Consider the following 18,636-nt stretch of genomic DNA (forward strand, 5'->3'; position numbering starts at 1 on the left):
TCCAGGGACGCTTTAGGGGAGCGTGCTCGTCCTCCCCCTTCCGGTCGGCCAGGAGGCTTCTTCCGCCCCACGAGTGTTCTGCGCGAGTCGCCTGATAAGCGACCGCCGCTCGGGGAGGGAAGGTGCCGGCGCGCGGAGTCCGAGGCCAGCCCGCGAGGACGTCGCCATGGTGGGTACCGCCGGTCCCCGGAGGCTGCGGTGGGCGACAGGCAGCTGTTTGCGGGGCGGGAATAGAGTGCTGCGGGGAGGGAATAAGAGTGCTGCCCCCCCCCGGGCCGGGTGCTGGGCCGGGCCCCATCGCCCCCGTGGGACGGCCACAGGGTAGGAATGCGGCGGGGTCCTGGGCGGCGTTGACATAGGGGGCGTCGGGCCTGGGTGCCCCTCCTTGCCCCCGTACGGACACTTGGTTACTGTTAAATCAGGAGGAGTGGGTGCAAGAGCGCTTCTGCCGCACGTGTACGTGTAAAGGTCAGGTACGCCGGGAGGTACGTTATCCATTATTCTTGCTAAGACAAAACCTCCCAGGAGCTCCCTGGGACGCAGCGGGTTAAGGATGCATTGTTGTGACTGCTGTGGCTCGGGTTCGATCCCTGGCCAGGGAACCTCCACTTGCTTCTGGCGCCTTCAGAAACCAGAACAAAAGGAAACCTAGCTGCTTCGGAAACCCTCTGTGTGGTGCTTGTACCTGTACCCTCTGGGAGCCCCTTAGAGGTGTACAATATACAAAATCTGCCTGTTGGTCTTCATCCTCCCCGCCTGGGTTGGATGTAACTCACTTATTCCAAAACTGCTATTTCTTGCTCTTTTCATTTTGTGTTTAAAAACAATTCTGGATTAGGAACATGGATTATAATTTCTCAGTTTTAAATTAGTTGCACATAAAATAAAAAGTTTATAATCTGGTAAAAAGTTATGATCTCAGTGTTTTCCTCTCTCTCTCTCTCTCTTTTTTTTTTTTTTTTTTCCTCTTTTTCATCGTATTTTTATCTTCATGTCTGCCTGAAGCTGTTTTTTCTTTGGAGTATACACGTTTGTGTAAGTTCAGGCTCTGTACTTATTAGTGTGTGCAATTGCCAGCTCTTTGTAGTTTTCTTTCCTTTTCAGAGTGGAACATTTAATAATGCAGTTATGTGTGAGTGATTGGGGAGTTGACTGGCATATGATTGTAGTTGTCCTTGACCATCAGAACTTTACCTCTGTCAAGCTGTGTAGTAGGAATATATTGCCTTGTCATAAGTCTAGAAAGCAGTATGAATCTGTTCTCATTGGCATATTTCCTGTCTTGTCATTTTTCTGGTACATCAACAGTGGCTCTGCAGCATCCTTTCTTGAACTTTTTTTTTTTTTTTTTTTTGTCTTTTAGGGCTGGCATATGGAGGTTCCCAGGTCAAACTGGAGCTACTGCTGGCCTATGCTACAGCCATAGTAACGTAGGATCTGAGCTGCCTCTACAACCCACACCACAGCTCACGGCAACACCAGATCCTTAACCCACTGAGCAAGGCCAGGGATCAAATTTGTGTCCTCATGGATGCCAGTCAGATTCATTTCCACTGAGCCATGATGGGCACTACTGATCCTCTCTTGAATTTAATCTCAGCTTGGCACTGGAGGTTTTCCATTTAGACTTTTGTATCAGTTATTATGAACTTTCCTACAGCTCAGAATGTGGGCAGTGAGTCTTTGCCATATTATGGTCTTGGTGAAGTTACCTAACCCCTGAAAGATTCAGTTGTTCTTGTTGGGGTACATAGTGCTCATCTCAGAGAACTGTGAAAATTAAATGTAACCCAATTAGCCTAGTGTCAGATACTTTAGTGAATGTTAGTTGTTGTAATTAACTTTAGTTAATAGTGTCGCTGAAGATACCGCCTCTGTACACATGGCACCAGTTAAGTCTCCGAGACAGAGTTTTGAGGAAGAGAAAGAACAGCTTTATTGCTTTGCCAGGCAAGTAAGGACACAGCAGGCTGGTGCCTCAAAACTATGTCCTGACTTGAGAGGGGAGAGCAAGGGGTTTTATAGGTTTAGCTCGGAAGACAGGTTATTGATTAAGGTGTCTGCATTATTCTTCATCCATAGATCATTTCAGAGTAGGCAAATCCAGCCTCAGTCAGTCTGGTGATGGTTTCTGGTTATCTTCAGGGTTATTGTTCCTTGACCTTCACTCTGGAATGAAAATTGCTTACAGGGAAGGGGTGGTAGGGAGTGTTTCAATTACCAAAGAAAACACTAGGTGCAGTAGAACTCCAACTGGAAATTAGCCATTAGTAAAAGAAAGCAATTAAGCAAGGAAGAGCTCATTCGTGGAAAGGCAGACACTAGGTAAGATGTAACTCTAACTAGAAAGTAAAAACTAGTAATTAGTGGACCAAGTCCGGGCATAACATGATGGAGACTGTTGTAACTAGTTTTTAGCTGTAACAACATTTCCTAGTCATGAACTCTTGAGTTAGCCTTTTGAGACTGAGGGAGGCATGGGAGGCTAAAGGAAAGGCCTATTCCTTCAGAACACAAAGATTTAGGGTTTGGTACACGGTTTCAGTAGGACCCTTGGTCATTTGTGTTTCTTTTTTGGAAAAAATGTCTTAATGTCTCTTCAGGTCCTTTGCCCAGTTTTTAATCAGATTGTTTTTTGTTGTTACTGAGTTGTGTGAATTCCTTGTATGTTTTGGATACTAACTCCTTATCAGATATGTGATTTTGCGGTTATTTCCCCCAACTGCTGTAGGTCTCTTTTCATTTTTGCTTATTATTTCTTTTTCTTGTATAGAAGCTTTTTCCATTGATGTAGTCCCATTTGTTTATTTTTGCTTTTTTGCTTGTGCTTTTGGTGTCAAATCCAAGCAATCATTGCCAAGGTTAATGTGAGGGATCTTCCCCTGTGTTTTCTTCTAGAGTTTTTCAGTTTAGGCTTTACATTTATTCTTTAATTTATTTTTAGTTAATTTTTGCAAGTAAATTAGGGGACCTATTTCATTCTTTTGCTTGTGAATATCCAGTTTCCCAGCCCCATTTATTGAAAAGTCTTTCCCCCCTTGAGTACTCTTGGCTCCCTTGTCAAATATTTGTCGTGTATACCTGGGTTTATTTCTGGATTCTTGGTTCTGTTCCATTTGTCTGTGTTTCCGCTTTTATGCCTAGGAGTGTAATGAATATTAAAGAGATTACCTTCTAGTGAAAATCTGTTCTAAAAGTTAGTAAAACTAAAGAAAAACATTAATGAAAATCTACCTAATATAGCAAACTGTTTTGAGATAACGTTACATGACATGGTTAAAAATAAACAGTAAAATATGATTGTCCATGAAAAGTGTATTACTTTCCTATTACTGCTGTGAAAAGCTAATACAAATTTATGGCTTAACACAACACAGATTCATTCTCTTTCATTTCCGGAGATCAGAAGTCCAGAAGTGAGTCTTAACTGAGCTAAAATTAAGGTGTTGGCGGGGCAGTCTTCCTTCAGGATGTGCTGGCGGAGGTCCTTTCTCCAGCTGCCAGAGGCCGTCTGCCTTCCTTGGCTCTGGCCCCTTCTTCACCTTCCAAACCAGCAGGGCAACATCTCAGATCTGCCTTAGGAGAAGCTACGCCTCTTTCTCCTGACAGTGGTCCTCTGCCTCCCTCCTAAAGAGACCCTTGTGTTATGTTGAACGCAGGTGGATAATCTAAGATAACCTCCCCATCTCCAGGTCTTCAGTGACATCTGTGAAGTGCCTTTTGCCATGTGTGGTGACACATTCCCAGGTGTGGGGATGGGTGGGAGGGCAGTATTTTCCCTACAACCAAAGTAAGTCTTCCTGCACCTCTTTCCTGACTCCCTGATTCAGCTGAGAAACAACCACTGTTAGAACAGTTTCTTAGATAACCATTCAGACACTTTATATGAATGTACCAGTGTATGGATGTCTTCGAACCCACCTTTTTATAGAGAGAGCTTGCTACATCCACCCCATGCCCTCTGCTGCTTTTTCCTGCCTGATCTTAGCAGTCTGTGTGAGTACATGCAGATTTAACAACTCTCTTGCTTGCATGGACTGTAATTTAATTACCAGCTCTCTGATGGACACTTAGGCTCCTTTCATTATTTTGCTACTAGGAATACTTTTGCACTGATTATTCTTATTTATCGTGTGTGTATATCTGTAAACTAAATTAATGGAAGTAGGATTCCTTAATCAAAAGATGCATAGTTTTTATTGGCATTCCGTTGGGCTCAGCGGTAATGAACCTGACTAGTATAAGGATGCAGATTCAATCCCTGCTCTCAGTGGTTTAAGGATCCAATGTTCACATGAGCTGCTCTGTAGGTTGCAGACACAGCTCAGATCTGGGGTTCCTGTGGCTGTGATGTAGTCTGGCAGCTGCAGCTCTGATTTGGCCCCTAGCCTGGAAACATCCATATGCCACAGGTGCAGCCCTAAAAAGAAGAAAAATTAAGGGGGGGAAGATATGCAGTTTTTGTCTTGATAAGAACTATCAAATTGCCTTACAGAGGATTATACCAACTTACATCCCCCTTATTAATGGGACTGCTAGCTCACCCACACCCTCCCTACTGCATTGTCAATAAATAATTTTTAAAAATCTTTTTTATGCATTAAAATTGTAGTTTATCAAAGTTTTTTTTCTAGGGCAGCAGCCATGGCATATGGAGGTGCTAGGCTAGGGGTAGAATCGGAGCTGTAGCCACTGGCCTACGCCAGAGCCAACAGCAACTCGGGATCCGAGCCATGTCTGCAACCTACACCACAGCTCATGGCAACGCTGTATCTTTAGGATCCTTAACCCACTGAACGAGGCCAGGGATCGAACCCGCAACCTCATGGTTCCTAGTCAGATTTGTTAACCATTGGAGCCGTGATGGGAGCTCCTCAAAGTTTTAACATTTCTTTTAAGGTAGAGCACACATCTTTTCAAAACTTTAAAAACATTTTTATATACTTGTTCTGTGACTTGTTTGTGTTCTTTTTCCTGTTTTAGTTTCAGGTTACTAATCTCTCATTGATTTCATAATGGTGCCTGTTACACTGTAGGTGCTTTTTAAATATCTGTTCCTCTGAGCTTAGCCCCAGGCCATTTTCTTATTCTGCTGAAGGAACTCTTAGCTTCTGTGTGGCTCTAAAGCACTCCCTTTAACTCCAGGTTATCCCAAGTTTGTACCTTTAGCCTAGACCTTTTTCCTAAATGCCAGACTCATAAATTTACTTACTTTACACCTCTACCCAGCTCTCTTAAACTACTGTCTACAAGTGAGTTCTTGATGCCCTGTCCATGAGGGCATTTCTGTCTTAGTAAATGGGAGATCTAACCATGTGGTTGCTTTGTTACAAACCTGAGGGTTCTACCTGATTCTTTCCTTTCCCTCACCATCTGTATTCAGTCCTATCATTGTCTTCAAGGTACATTTCAAACCTTGTCATTTCTCTCCATCCTTGCTGTCACCACCCTTATGCCACTCAACTGTCATCTTTTCTTAGGGACCTGGGCACTTCAGTAGTCTTGTTTCTTCTGACTCTGACTCCTTCCAGACTGTTCTTTATACAGCGGCTCACATTATCCTTGAAAAAATGGCTGGATCTCAGGTCACTTCCTCAGGGATCTTTTCCTTATTTCCCTAAGCTGGCTGTACCTATTATGAGGTGGCCATCTTCAGGCCAGCACTTACTAAGGTATATAGCCATTCATGAGAGAGCTAGATGGTACGTTACATAGTTACTCATGAGATAACTGGCTTGACTGTAAGCAAGTCCACAAGTGGTTTTGATTCTGGAACCTCACTGCCTCTCCAGTACATGGCAATTAGATGTGCTCATTAAGTTTGTGGGGTTTTTTGGTTTTGTTTTGTTTTTTGGTCAGGGAACATTAGTACTAGGTAGAGGTGTAAAGAGTGGTAGCAGAGAATGGGAGAAGATACTGATGGGTATGTCAGTAATAACAAAATTAAGCTTGATGTTAGGCTTTTGTGTGAAAGATTAAGTCTGCATTAGAGAATTTTTATGATATTTTCTTAATGTTAAGGAGAGTATTATTTATGAGCCTCTTAAAATTATTTTTATATATTTCACACTGTTTTAAATAACTTTAAATTTTTTATTCATAGTAGTTCAGTGTGCAGTTTACACTGGGTGCTTAATAAACTATTCATTTAGGAGAGTTTCCAACTTTCTTTTATTTCTTTCACACCATTTTTTCCAACCCAGTACGAGTTTGTAGTCTCCAGGGAGCTGCACTGGAGGAGATGAGCACAAGTGTGAAATGTGAAGTGCTAAGTGAGAAGTGCTACTGGGAGAAGGTTACTAACATCTGAACTGATTACATATTGTGGGCAGCTTCAAGGGGGAGGTGAACATGAAGGGGAGGTGGTCCTTGAAAATCAAATGGGGTTCAGCAGGGCTTATGTGGGGAACTGTTAGTTTCCTTTCTGGGTACTTTGAGTAGGTGTTTGTCATTGCACTTGTCCTTGCATCATATTTATCTATAAAGGGAAATGTCCTTAAAAATGGGGCAGATTCTCTTAATTAATTCATTACATTCCCACCATGTATTTGATGTTAAATGACTTAGTGTATAAGATTCCAGAATTTATTTTGGTGTTTAAGGGTATTGGAGTTTAAGGTATTATATACTGTAAGCTTTCTAATTCATATACCTTTGTGTACCTTGAGTGTGTTTGGTGAAATTATCATTCTTATAGGTTTCCAGTTATATTGGGCGGTCTAAATGATGCATCTGTTTCTAGTGGAGCCTACATTCTTTGATGACTTCGATTAGTCTTTTAGGAAAAGTTCCTTTTTGTTATTTATGATTTTAAAAGAAATATTTGAAGCATATTGCTTCTGAAGTACTTCTGTTGCTGTTTTGTTTGAATAAACTACTTGTGTGCTTTTTTGTGGCTCTCAAGTATGAATCCAAAGAATAGTTTATAATGAATTTTCTGAAGTAATCACTACAGATGGTATGTCAGAGAGAGATTTATTTATTTACTTACTTATTTTCATGGCCATGCCTGTGGCATGTGGAAGTTCCTGGGCCAGGGATGAATCCGAGCCGCAGCTACAGCAATGTGCAATCCTTAACCTACTACACCACAGCAGGAACTCCCAGAGAGATTTTTAATATTAATTAGTTTTCTTAACTGGAATATTTCTGTGGTGCCAGTAACTTTTCAAAAGTTTCTGTTGTTCAGAATAGTCTACTAGTTATGCATATGAAATGTATTTTTGCTATCTCTTTGAAAGTTAAACTTGGTGAGTTTTGAAACATAAAATATTTTTCATTGAAAATATACATTCAGTCTCCCCCTGTTTTGTTACATGTTTACATTCTGTACTCTTTTATGAATTTTGTGAAACCAAATGTTTCACAAAATAAATATGGAAATCCCTGAATGTTGGAGATTGTTTTTCAATTAAGAAGCATTTTGTTCGTTTTTTAAAAAGTTAACATAGTGAAACATAAAATTGTTTTGCAGTTTAATATCTTCTGGTACCTATTTTTGTGCCTTATTGTATGTTCATAACTTGCCTTGAGGCAACCTTTTCATGAATAAATTATTACAAAGACTCATAGTCATCACTCATGACTTCTTCATGAGTCAGAAGTTCAGTTTCCTTGTATTTCTTTGTACTAAGTCTTAGAGTTTCTTTAACTGAGATCTTCTAAAGCTGTCCATTTTTATGCTCCAAGAGTATCAAACTACTTGTTCTAAAGAAAGCTTTTAAATCTTTAAAGGAAAATTTTTATAGACTTGGACATACTGGTAAAACAATGTTACACAGCTCTGTAACTTAAGTTTTACAGCTTCAGAGACCTGTTCCCCCCCCCCTTGAGATTTTTGTGACCTTTGTTTCACTTTTTTTTAAAAAGCATCATATGGCCTCTATGGAATAAAGATATCTTTTCAAGGATAGCTTTGCTTTAATTTTTGGTCTTGCATTAGTTACCTCTTTATCAAGTTCTCTCACAGTTTATCGATCTAAAGTGGCAGAGTTTATTGTCTCATAGTTTTTGTGGTCATGGGTTGCACATACCTTATCCTGATCCTCCACTTAAAGCTTTCCCACCCGGCTGCAGTACAGGTGAGGTTGTGGTTTCATCTCAGGGCATGACTGGGAAGGGTCTACTTGCCAGCTCCTGGTCCTTGGTAGGAGTCAGCTCCTCAGGGACTGCTACTTACCCCATAGGGCAACTCGCTACAAGCACCTGGTGTCCATATCAGAGTCAGCCAGACGAGGGCAGTAGAGCAGGCAGGACAGAGCCAGAGTCCTGCCATAGTCCAGTCTAGGGATTGACACTATGCTGCTTTTGCTAAGTACTAGTTAATCAGGTGAGCTGCTAGGTCAGCCCATGCCCTAGGTGAGAGGTTATACATGGACATGAATATTAGGTGGGGAGGAGGCTCACTGGGGGCCATTGTCAAGACAGCCTTCCTCAAGTTCTGAGAGCTTGTCCTTGGTTTATGTTTGCTCGGTGACTTTCATGCAGAGAGCTCCCTCATCACACCTTTCTCCTTCCTTACCTCCACGTGCAGAGACGCACAAATAATGCACATACTCTTTTGTGGTGGTTTCACTCTTTATTTTCCTATACCCGATACCAGCTTCCAGAGCGTCCCAGACTTGGGGTTCTCTGGCCAGGTTTATCAAGAAGTGAGCAGTAGAAGCTTATTGATTATTGAGTCAACATTTGTTAGGGAAATGAATACATGTGTGAGTTAGGTGGTCATTTTAATTAATTCTGCTGGGAGACTTTTATAAAAGAAGTAACTTTGAGCCGTGTCTTATCAAAGAACAAGTAAGGAAAGGGATTTTGCGGGAAGAGGTAGCAAGTGCAGTTTCCAGAAGTAATAAAACAGCAAGGTATGTTCTGGAAATGGTGATTAAAAAGATTGCCTGCCATGTCAGTAAGCAGGGGGTGTTGCAGTCATCAAGCCACCATGTTACAGTCACCCAGATTGTGAGCCTGGAGGGGACTCAGGATGTGAAAGCACAGGACACTGGCCCCAGATAGCTGAGATGCATATAAAAGGAATGATTTCAGTGAGCCCAGATCTTGCACCTTCCCATACATAGAAAAATGCTAAATTCCATACCTTGAAAGGTCTGGGTTTCTTTAATTATCAGTAATCTTTTGATGTTCCTGGTCTTTGTTGCAAAACCGCCTATATATATCCTGCTCTCCCTCCCCTGGGCCCCTGCCCTTTCTGAATAATTTTTCAGCATTATCTGAGATGCTGTGTCCCAGGCTTGAAGTCCTCAGAATGTCTGCGGAGTGAAACATAACTCTCAGCTTTTAGGTTGTGGTCGACAGAAGAACGGGATGAAGGGACTTGTGAAGAATGGGAAATAATACTGGAGGAGTAGGTTAGGGTGTGTTTACCATGTTAAGGATTTAGGACCTAAATGAGCCAGTGGAGCTCTGAGTGAGGAGAAGAGCTTTATTAATTAGTGTTCTATAGGGAGGAGTTCTATGACCTCCAGTAAAGAGGGACTAGCAGTGAGAATCTAAAGTCCATCCTAGTCACGAAAGATCCTCAGGCTGAGTGAAGATAGTAACAGTAGTTTTGCAGGGAATATTTTAGAAGCACTTGACTCCTTTGAAGATTGGGTGTGTTAGAGTCCCAGCTTCCTGTAATAATCTCTTTCTTTTCATGTATTTTATCTGAGAATAAAGATTATATACTTACTAATCTCTTATATGTAATGTAGAAGGAAAAGGTTGATTTTCTTTTTCTTTTTTTTTTTTTTTTTCTTTTTTCTTTTTTTTTTGCACCCGCAGCATATGGAAGTTTCTAGGCTAGGGGTTGAATCAGAGCCGCAGCTGCCAGTCTGTACCACAGCCACAACTTGGGATCTAAACCACATCAGCGACCTACACCACATCAGCGACCTACACCACAGCTCACAGCAATGCCGAATCCTTAACCCACTAAGCAGGGCCCGCGATCTAACTTGCGTCCTCCTAGATACTAGTCGGGTTCATTACTGCTGAGCCACAGTGGGAACTCCTGCCTTCTGCCTTCTGATTTTTCTTTCTCCTTCTCACTGGTTGGAGTGTTAAGCCACTTAAAGCTATGCGGGTAAATATGAGGTTACAGCCTAAAGAGTGGATAACAAATGACAAGGGCTCTGTATGGAACGGAGCCCCGACGTCTCCTTTTTATATGATCTGGGTTAAGCCATTATTATTTTGGCTTTCTGTTACAGGGAGACAAACAAAATTCTTAAAAAATATAGATCAGATATAAGATACAGAATTAGGTAGGAATAAAAAATATCCGATATGCCAGACAACTAGTTTAGAGGACCTAGTTAACTAGCATAAGGCTCAAATGGGACAATCACTTGTTTCTTTTTGGATGTGCTCATTTTGAGGTGGCTTCTGTTACCTCCTCTGTTCTTGACTTCCTGTGAGCCCAGCTTTGGTTTTCTTTATTCACTGCCCACTCCACTCCCTATCACGCTTCTAGAGTCAAGTGCCCTGTAACACCCTGTGTGCCTTCTGCCCTACCTCAGCTTTGGTAGCTGTGCCACGAATTTTCAGCTGTGAGTCTCCTTACCATCTGTGTCCTCTGTATCTGCTCTGTAAATGGAACACTTGAGCTGGGTTTATGGACCCTCTCTGTGCCTTTATTTTCTTACATCATTGGAGAATAGTTCTGAATATAGTTGACCCTTGAATAATGTAGAGGTTAGGGGCTCTGACCAGCCGCAAGGTCTTTATAAAGTCTGCATGTTATAGTCAGCCCTCCATGTATGCACTTCCTTTGTAAACGTGGATCCTGTAGGACTGTAGTATTTCCTAAGAATAAACATCTGCATTTAAGTGGACCCTCACATTTCAAACCTGTATTGTTCAAGGATCAGCTCTGTGTCGTTTCTGTTAGGACGATGGAAACAAAGACTTTGAATTAATATGTCTGACCTACCTGCTGGTTCCTGGTGTAGTATTTCTGGTTCAGTATTTCTGTTACAGTACTATTTTAAATTTTTGTTTCTAAAGAAAACTTTTTGACAGAAGTCATTTATGTATCTGACTATGTGTATCCTCTGTTTTCTACATTTTAGCCTAAAGCACCAAAGGGAAAGAATGTGGGACAGGAAAAAAAAGTCATCCATCCATATAGTAGAAAAGCAGCTCAGATTACGAGAGAGGCCCACAGGCAAGACAAAAAGGAAAAGTAAGTATCTTTTCATTGTTTGTATTATTTGTTGGTGAAAAGCCCTTTGATATGTTTACCCTTAATCAGTATTCCAGTTCCCTTCCTCTGATAAATACTTACTTATGTTTTGTGCAGTAAGATAAAACAGTAAACAGGGATTCAGCTCTTAGAGTGTCCCTAAAGCTGACCCTTAAATATAAAGGGTTGTGATAAGTGCAGTGAAGAAAAAGTAAAAAGGATTGTGGATGGAGAGTAAGGATGAGGTTCAGCTTTTTATGCGGGAAGTCTTGGAAGCTTCTGTAAAGATGTTCTGACTGAGCAGAACTAAAGGGGCTGAGGGAGTACACAGTGCAGCCCTCTGCAGGCACTCAGGCTGCAGTGCCAACTGGATGGAGAAGACAGGTGCAGCATAGGCAGCCTCACATGCTGGGTCTGGTGTCAGGACAGGTTAGGGATGTGGATACAAATTTGGGAGCATCAGCATCTGGCTGGGACTAGAGGTCATGAGACTGGATTCATCGCCTAACAAGTAAATGAAAGTAGGAGAAAAGTGCTGAGGATTGAGTGCAGAGGTCTCCACCTTATAGAGGCTGGAGAAAGAGAGCCTCCAGCAAATGAGACTGAGGAGGGAAAACAGAGACTAGTGATCAGCCTGTGATCAGGGCCCAGAGCTGATTTAGTCATGTGGAGATCATTTAGTAAAGTGGAGATCACTGTTTTTTTTTCTTGAATTGTTTTCTTAGTTGTTGCTCTGAGAATTACAGCTAACATCTGAGAACCTGCAACAATCTAGTTCAGATTAAAGTCAATTTCAGTAGTATACAAAGAATTCGCTCCACCATAGCTTCATTCTGACCCCCTTTTTTGTACCGTTGTCAGACAAATTAGATCTTTATACCTTGTAAGCTTGTAAACACAGTTTCATAATTATTGTTTTTATGCAGTTGTCTTAAATTAGAAGAGAAGTGTCTCAAAAATATGTTTATATTTTCTTTTATGTTAACCTGTGTAATTACCTTTTTTTTTTTTTTAATTAAACTGGTACTCCTATTGTTTCATGTGGATTCAAATTGCTATCTACCGTCCTTTCATTTCAGCTAGGAGGACTCCGTTTAGTATTTCTCTTAGGGCAGGTCTGAAAGCAGCAGATTCCTCTTATTTCTGTTTATCGGAGAATATCTTTAAATTTTCCTTCATTTCAGCAGGACCGCTTTGTTTTGAAGTTTCCATGTGTGTGGAATTTTTGGTTCACAGTCTTCCTATTCAGCCCTTGGGCTGTGTTGTCCCCCGGCCTTTGGCCTCCATGGTTCTGAAACGTCAGGTGAAGTCTTGCTGAGGCCCTTGTATGTGATGAGCCACTTTTCTCCGGATGCTTTCAAGGTGTCCACCCTGCCTTTTGATAGTTTGACAATGATATGCCTAGGCTTGGATCTCTGAGTTCACCCTACAGGAAGCTTGTTAAGCTTGGGTGTGTACGTTAATGTTTTTTCATCAGATTGGGAAGTTTGGGGCCAATATTTTTTCAAATATCTTTTCTGTCCTTTCTCTTCCTCCTGTGACTCCTGTTATTTGTATGTTGATATGATTGATGGTATCCCTACAGGTCTCTGAAAATTCCAGTTTTCCTTCTTTGTTTTTACTTTCTCTTGCTCAGATTGGATGCTTTCAACTGACATGTTCTTCTTTCGTTGTCTTTGTCCAGTAGGTCCACCCCTCTGCACTTTCTCAGGAACAGTTTGTATTTTATGCATATTTTTAGCCCCTGAGTATGGCACATACTTTCCTGTTTCATTGTTTGTCTCCTAATTTTTTGTTCAGAACTGGACATTTAAAATAATCCTTGTGACAACCCTGTCAATCAGACATTCCCTTCCCCTGCTGTTGTTTTGTTGTTGCTGTCTGCTTTGTGACTTTGTCTAAATTTGTAAAGTTTGTTGTGTGTGGACTTTGAAATTTCTGCTAAGTGGTCAGCTAATGTTTGGACAGGGATTTCTTTAAATCCTTTAACTAGCCAGTCAGCCTATTGGGGGGCTCTGTTAATCTGTTGGATGTGCTTTCAGGGCTCCAGGAGGCAGTTTACAGACTTCATCCTCATTTACACAGAGCCTCAGGGTTATCCAGCAGTGGAAAAGTAGGACCTGCTCAGATCTGCCTTTGGCATGAACCCAGTCCTGAGTGTAAACATGGCATTCTAGATTTCCCAGGAGTGTGCTGAAGCTGGCTTTTCTTTTTTTCCTTCTTTTTTTTTTAGGGCTGTACCCACAGCATGTGGTGGTTCCCAGGCTTAGGGTCGAATTGGAGCTACAGCTGCTGGCCTTTACCACAGTCACAACAACGCAGAATCCAAGCCACATCTGTGACCTACAACACAGCTCATAGCAATGCTGAATCCTTAACCCATTGGATGAAGCCAGGGATCGAACCTGCATCCTCATGGATGCTAGTTGGATTCATTTCCGCTGCGTCATGATGGGAACTCCTGGAATTGGCTTTTCAAAGCCCTCTGTCAACCTTCTGTTCCTTAGTTTTCCTTGTAAAATATTTGGCCAGATTTCTGATCACCCCCAGCTGGTAATATCACTCAGGCAGCTGCTGGTTAGACAGTTGCTGCTGATTGTTTTCAAAAAACAACCTGGGAAGAGGGCTGCTTCTACATAGAGAGCTCAGAGCCAGATTAAATAAAGACAAAGTAACTCTGAGAATAGAGCTTTTCAGTGTGCTGCTGGTGGTGTTGAATGGTGACAGTTCTCAGGATGGAGCTTCAGGGGAAATCCATACCTACTCTGTTCCATGGCTGCTAGGTGGATCAGGCCTTTACAGCCACCTTGAGTGGCTAGTTTGTTGGTTACAAACAAGTGTCCAGTAATGTTGATGCTGTTGCTGTTTCAGGCCCTGATCTATAGTGTTCTTTAATTTATGTTGTCTTTTTCCCTTGAATATTACTGTTTTTAAAGGAGAAATTTTTGCTCTCTATTAAAACCACATAGATACTGTTGCCTTCCCTGAGTGGTTTGAACTTGAGGCATGCTTACTTATTGTTGGTGGAAAGATTTGGCAAAGTTGGAAGACTTAACAATATAAACTAATATTAAACTAGAACTTCTCCTTGGTGTAATCAGAAAGGATCCAGAGGAAATGAGGGGAAAAATAACTTGCTTACCATTTGATTAAAGATTATTTAATTCTGTGTATATGAACTACCTAAAAATTACGTTACATAGTATCAGTGGGTATGCATGCTGTATTTTAGGAAATAATGCTTTATTAATTTTTTCGACTTTTTTTTTCTTTTTTTAGGGCTGCACCTGCAGCATATGGAGGTTCCCAGGTTTGGGATCGAATTGGAGCTGTAGCTGCTGACCTACACCTCAGCCATAGCAACATAGGACCCTAGCCGCGTCTGCGACCCTCACCACTGCTCATGGCAACGCCGGATCTTTAACCCACTGAGCAAGGCCAGGGATCGAACTTGCATCCTCATGGATACTAGTATGTCAGATCCGTTAACCACTGAGCCACAACGGTAATTCCAGGAAATAATGCTTTAGAATATGATTAAGTACTTTGGCTCACTGTACATACTTGTGATGTTTGTATGTTTTCAAGGATAAATCAAACATTGATTTAATGTTGATTTCCAGTCAACATTATAGAAGAATTATGGAAGGACAAAACAGAACAAAATGCTAAATCCCATGTATAAAACTTGTCCTAAAGAAGTTCTACTATTGACTGAGGCTCTATTTTAATAGTACAGAGTTGAAAGACATCTTATTTTTTTCCTGCTTGGGTGATCTTCTAAAGAGATTGAACTCTATCTTTTGTCTTATTTATTTTAAAGAAGTAACCACCATAACAGTCATGTCCCCAGGAGCAAGCAAATGTGTAGTTTTAGTAGTAGTGTCTAATATTTTATGAAGTGGCTTATGCCTGTCATAAATACCAGTTTTTTGAGTAGCAGAATTAGTGACCATGACTCCTGCATAATTAAATGGGAGCATGGTCACAAATAGCATCTTGAAATGCTGACCATCTCCCTGTCCTAGGGCAGTGCTTGTGACAAGACAGGATGGTGACACATATTTTCAGAGATGTTTGGTGAGGATACTCAGATTGTTGGGGCAGCTCTAGGCAAGATGATGGAGAAGGTGCCAATAGGACATAGTGTGAATGTCAGTTGCCTGGGCTTCTTCAAAATAAACAGCAGTTCTCAGCCACTGCTTTACTTCCCCACGGCTATACAAGAGGTTATACCACAGCTCAGCAGCATGAGACAAACGGCCTCTGGGCCAGGACTCTCAGTGCCACTTACCTAGTGCTTCTGGCTCTGGGTCTGAGAGGCTCCAGGCAGGGTGTTGGCTGGGTCAGCGAGGGAGCCTGGTAGGGAGGGTGCTGGCTTCCACACTACCCACATGACCAACAGACCTCAGTCGTGGCCAAGGGTTGGCTGGAGAGTGTGGTTCATGGCCTGGGAGCATCTCCGCTGGCTGTTTACCACATGGCGGCAGGGCCCCCCCCTCCACCCCCCACCTTGCCCCCAACCTCCCAGCAGAGGTGGAGACAGTGAGAGCGGTGACCAGGATGGGAGACATCATGTATAATGTCATTTCCCAACAATACCATCGTTTTTCACTTTTTTATTTGTTAGAAGTGGGTCATTAGGTCCACCTCCACTCAGGGAGGACTGGGATGTGACCATCAGACCAGCAGGAGTTAGCAGTGGGGACCATCTTAGATGTTACTGTCTTTGGGTAGAGCTGCCTGCCAAAGGTGCTTGCCTTTCTGAAGAAGTGGTGGGGGGGTGGGGGCGGTCAGGCAGCCTGCAGTGCTTGGTCTCTGTTGACACAGAACTCTGGATTCTTGGTACTACTTTGACCACAGGTAGAGGGAACCAGCCTGTCCTGCTCTCAGAGATGGGCTCTGGTTACCCGGGGCACTGAAGGGGTAGACAGCAGCGAGGAGTAAGAAACGGGCTTCACCTTTACATTTGAGTGCCCCAATTCAGGACTGTGTGAGGTACCACTTCTTTTCCTACCCAGAGAGGCTAGTGTGGCTTAAAAACCAGCGCTTTCCAGTGACACAGATTATAGGCAACAACGAGTTACTCTGTATCATGACCTTAACTTATTTTGTGACATCTCCGCATAGCAACATCTCCTGTACTGCCCTACCTTTTCCCACTGGGTATGGAGCCAAGAACTCTAGATACCAGATGAAAATGATTTAACTTGGAAAATTAACAGAGATACTGAGCATTATGGGTAAGAACCTAGGAAACAACTGTTTGAGAATTAATCTCAAATCTCTCCTTTTCTTCACCTCAGCTTAGCTCAGGCCCCAGTGAGTTCAGTCAGAACTGCAGCTAACTTGACTTCTAACTAGACTTCCCTGCAGGGTGATTCCAGAGGAGTGAATTCTTTTCAGAGCCATTCCCTACCTTTCTATGAACTGGTCTTTATTTTTTTAAATCAACATTGAGGTAGAACTAACATACAGCAAAACAGACATATTTTATGTGCAGCATTTGGGTTTTGACAGTTCACCATGTGACCACTGAGATCAGTATCAAGTGGTTTCTATCCTCCCATCAGTTCTTAGCCCCCCATCCCGAGCTTTGAGCACCAGTAGATTTGGTCTTTATTTTTAAAATGAGATTTGTCTTTCGTAATGGTTTGTGTAAAGGGAGTCATATCGTGTGTAAATTTTTTCTTTCTTTCTTTCTTTTTTTTGTGGGGGGGTGCTGTCCTCATGGTATTTGGAAGTTCCCAGGCCAGGGGTCAGATCAGAGCTGCAGCTGCCAGCCTACACCACAGCCACAGCAACACCAGATCAAAGCTGCATCTGCCAACTACACTGCAGCTTTTGGCAACACAGGATGCTTAACCTGTTGAGCAAGGCCAAGGATCAAACCCACATCCTCATGGATACTAGTTGGGTTCTTAACCCATTGAGCCACAATAGGAACTCCTATATGTAAATTTTTGTGCCAGCTTTTTCCAATTAGCATAATATTTGTGAAGTTTACCCACATTATTACATATTTTAGTTGTCTTTCCCTTTTATTACTGAGTAATACCCCATTGTGTAGATATGTGTTAGTGTTTATCCATGTACCTGCTGATGGTCATTTGGATTGTTGATGGTTTGGGGCTCTTTCCCGGGTCTTCAAACTAATGACCATCAACTCATTTTTCTAAGAACAATTTGTTTTATTGGAAAGCAGCCATGCCCATTCCTTCCTTCTTATTTGCAGCTGCTTTGAGAGTGCCATGGCAAAGGAGTAGTTAGGACAGGGACCAGCATTGTGGCCCCCGAGCCCAGCATTTTCCTCTCTGTCCATTTAAGCACAAATTACCAATCCCTGCTACTACATTAAGTAAAGCTACCATGAACATTCATGTACAGGTGTTTTTATAGGTATAGCTTTCCATTTTTCTTTCAGTTCTTAAAACTGGAATTGCTAGGTCATATGGTAGATACATGTTTGGGTATATGAAGAAATTGAGTTTTTAAGAAATGAGATCATATGGTACATAGGATATGAAATTGCCTTATCTTGTGATAGTTCCATTTTACTTTTTCACCTCTAATGTGTAAAAAAGTTGCATTCACTCCATTTCTTCTCAAGCATGTTGTATTAGTTTTAAAATAGATATTTAGCCCATCTAGTGATATCTCACTGTGGTTTTAATCTGCATTTCTCAATGACTGATGATGTTAGATATATTTTTATGTGCTTATTGGTCACGTTTTTATTTTTTATTTGATGAAAAATCTGTTAGTCTTTTCCCTTTTGGTTTTGAATTGTTATTAAGTAGTAAGAACTGTTTGTATATTCATAATGTGAGTCTTTTGTTAGTCATTTGTGTTGTGGATATTTTCTCCCATTCTATGGCTCCATTCTCATTCTCCAGTTTTCTAGTTGTTCAGAGTGGGTGGGGTGGATCTGGTCTGCTTTGCTCCTGGCTGTTTTCTTTGTTGCTCTGTTCCTCATTGCCTAATGCCTTGCAGAAGCTCACTATCCAGAGTCCTTCCCTGAAGGAATTAGAATGTGGACCGGCAAGGATGAGGGTGTGTATCACCTTGACCGTTATTTGAGAATAAATGAGGTCTTTATTATAATTCTTACCCAATTTATGAAAAGTAAACATTCTCTTCTGCCCTTGTTGGTGTTTCAAAGAAGACAGTGATACATGTTTGTCTTGGTGGCCCTGTGTTCTAGAAGGTCTTTACTCCTGTCACAAGTTTCTGCGTTGCAAAGTCCAGCCACAATGCCATGGGTATTTTCAATCCAATTGGTTCTATAGGTATCCTTTAGTCACAGAGAAGAAAAAAGTTTCTGATAACATTTTGTTCCAGCGATTTAAAAAAGGAAGCACAAGGAGCTGTGCCTCAGCAGGTTGAAAACCTGGCTGGTGTCCATGAGGATATGGATTCAATCCCTGGCCTTGCTTAGTGGGTTAAGGATCTGG

At 41.8% G+C, this 18,636-nt stretch overlaps 1 protein-coding gene across 2 annotated transcripts in view; it reads left to right on the forward strand.

The window, feature by feature from the left end:
* TMA16 (translation machinery associated 16 homolog) overlaps nucleotides 26-18,636 on the forward strand; it is a 28,161-nt gene continuing 9,550 nt past the window's right edge. The window contains exons 1-2 of one of the 2 annotated variants that reach the window (XM_021100589.1): nucleotides 26-169; nucleotides 11,070-11,182. In XM_021100589.1, the coding sequence (XP_020956248.1) occupies nucleotides 167-169; nucleotides 11,070-11,182 (116 nt within the window). In that variant the 5' untranslated portion in view covers nucleotides 26-166. The remainder of the gene's footprint in view (nucleotides 170-11,069; nucleotides 11,183-18,636) is intronic. The other variant, XM_003129012.4, reaches the window with a different exon arrangement.

Source organism: Sus scrofa, chromosome 8 (genome assembly GCF_000003025.6).
Source record: "Sus scrofa isolate TJ Tabasco breed Duroc chromosome 8, Sscrofa11.1, whole genome shotgun sequence".
NCBI classification, from domain to species: Eukaryota; Metazoa; Chordata; class Mammalia; order Artiodactyla; family Suidae; genus Sus; species Sus scrofa.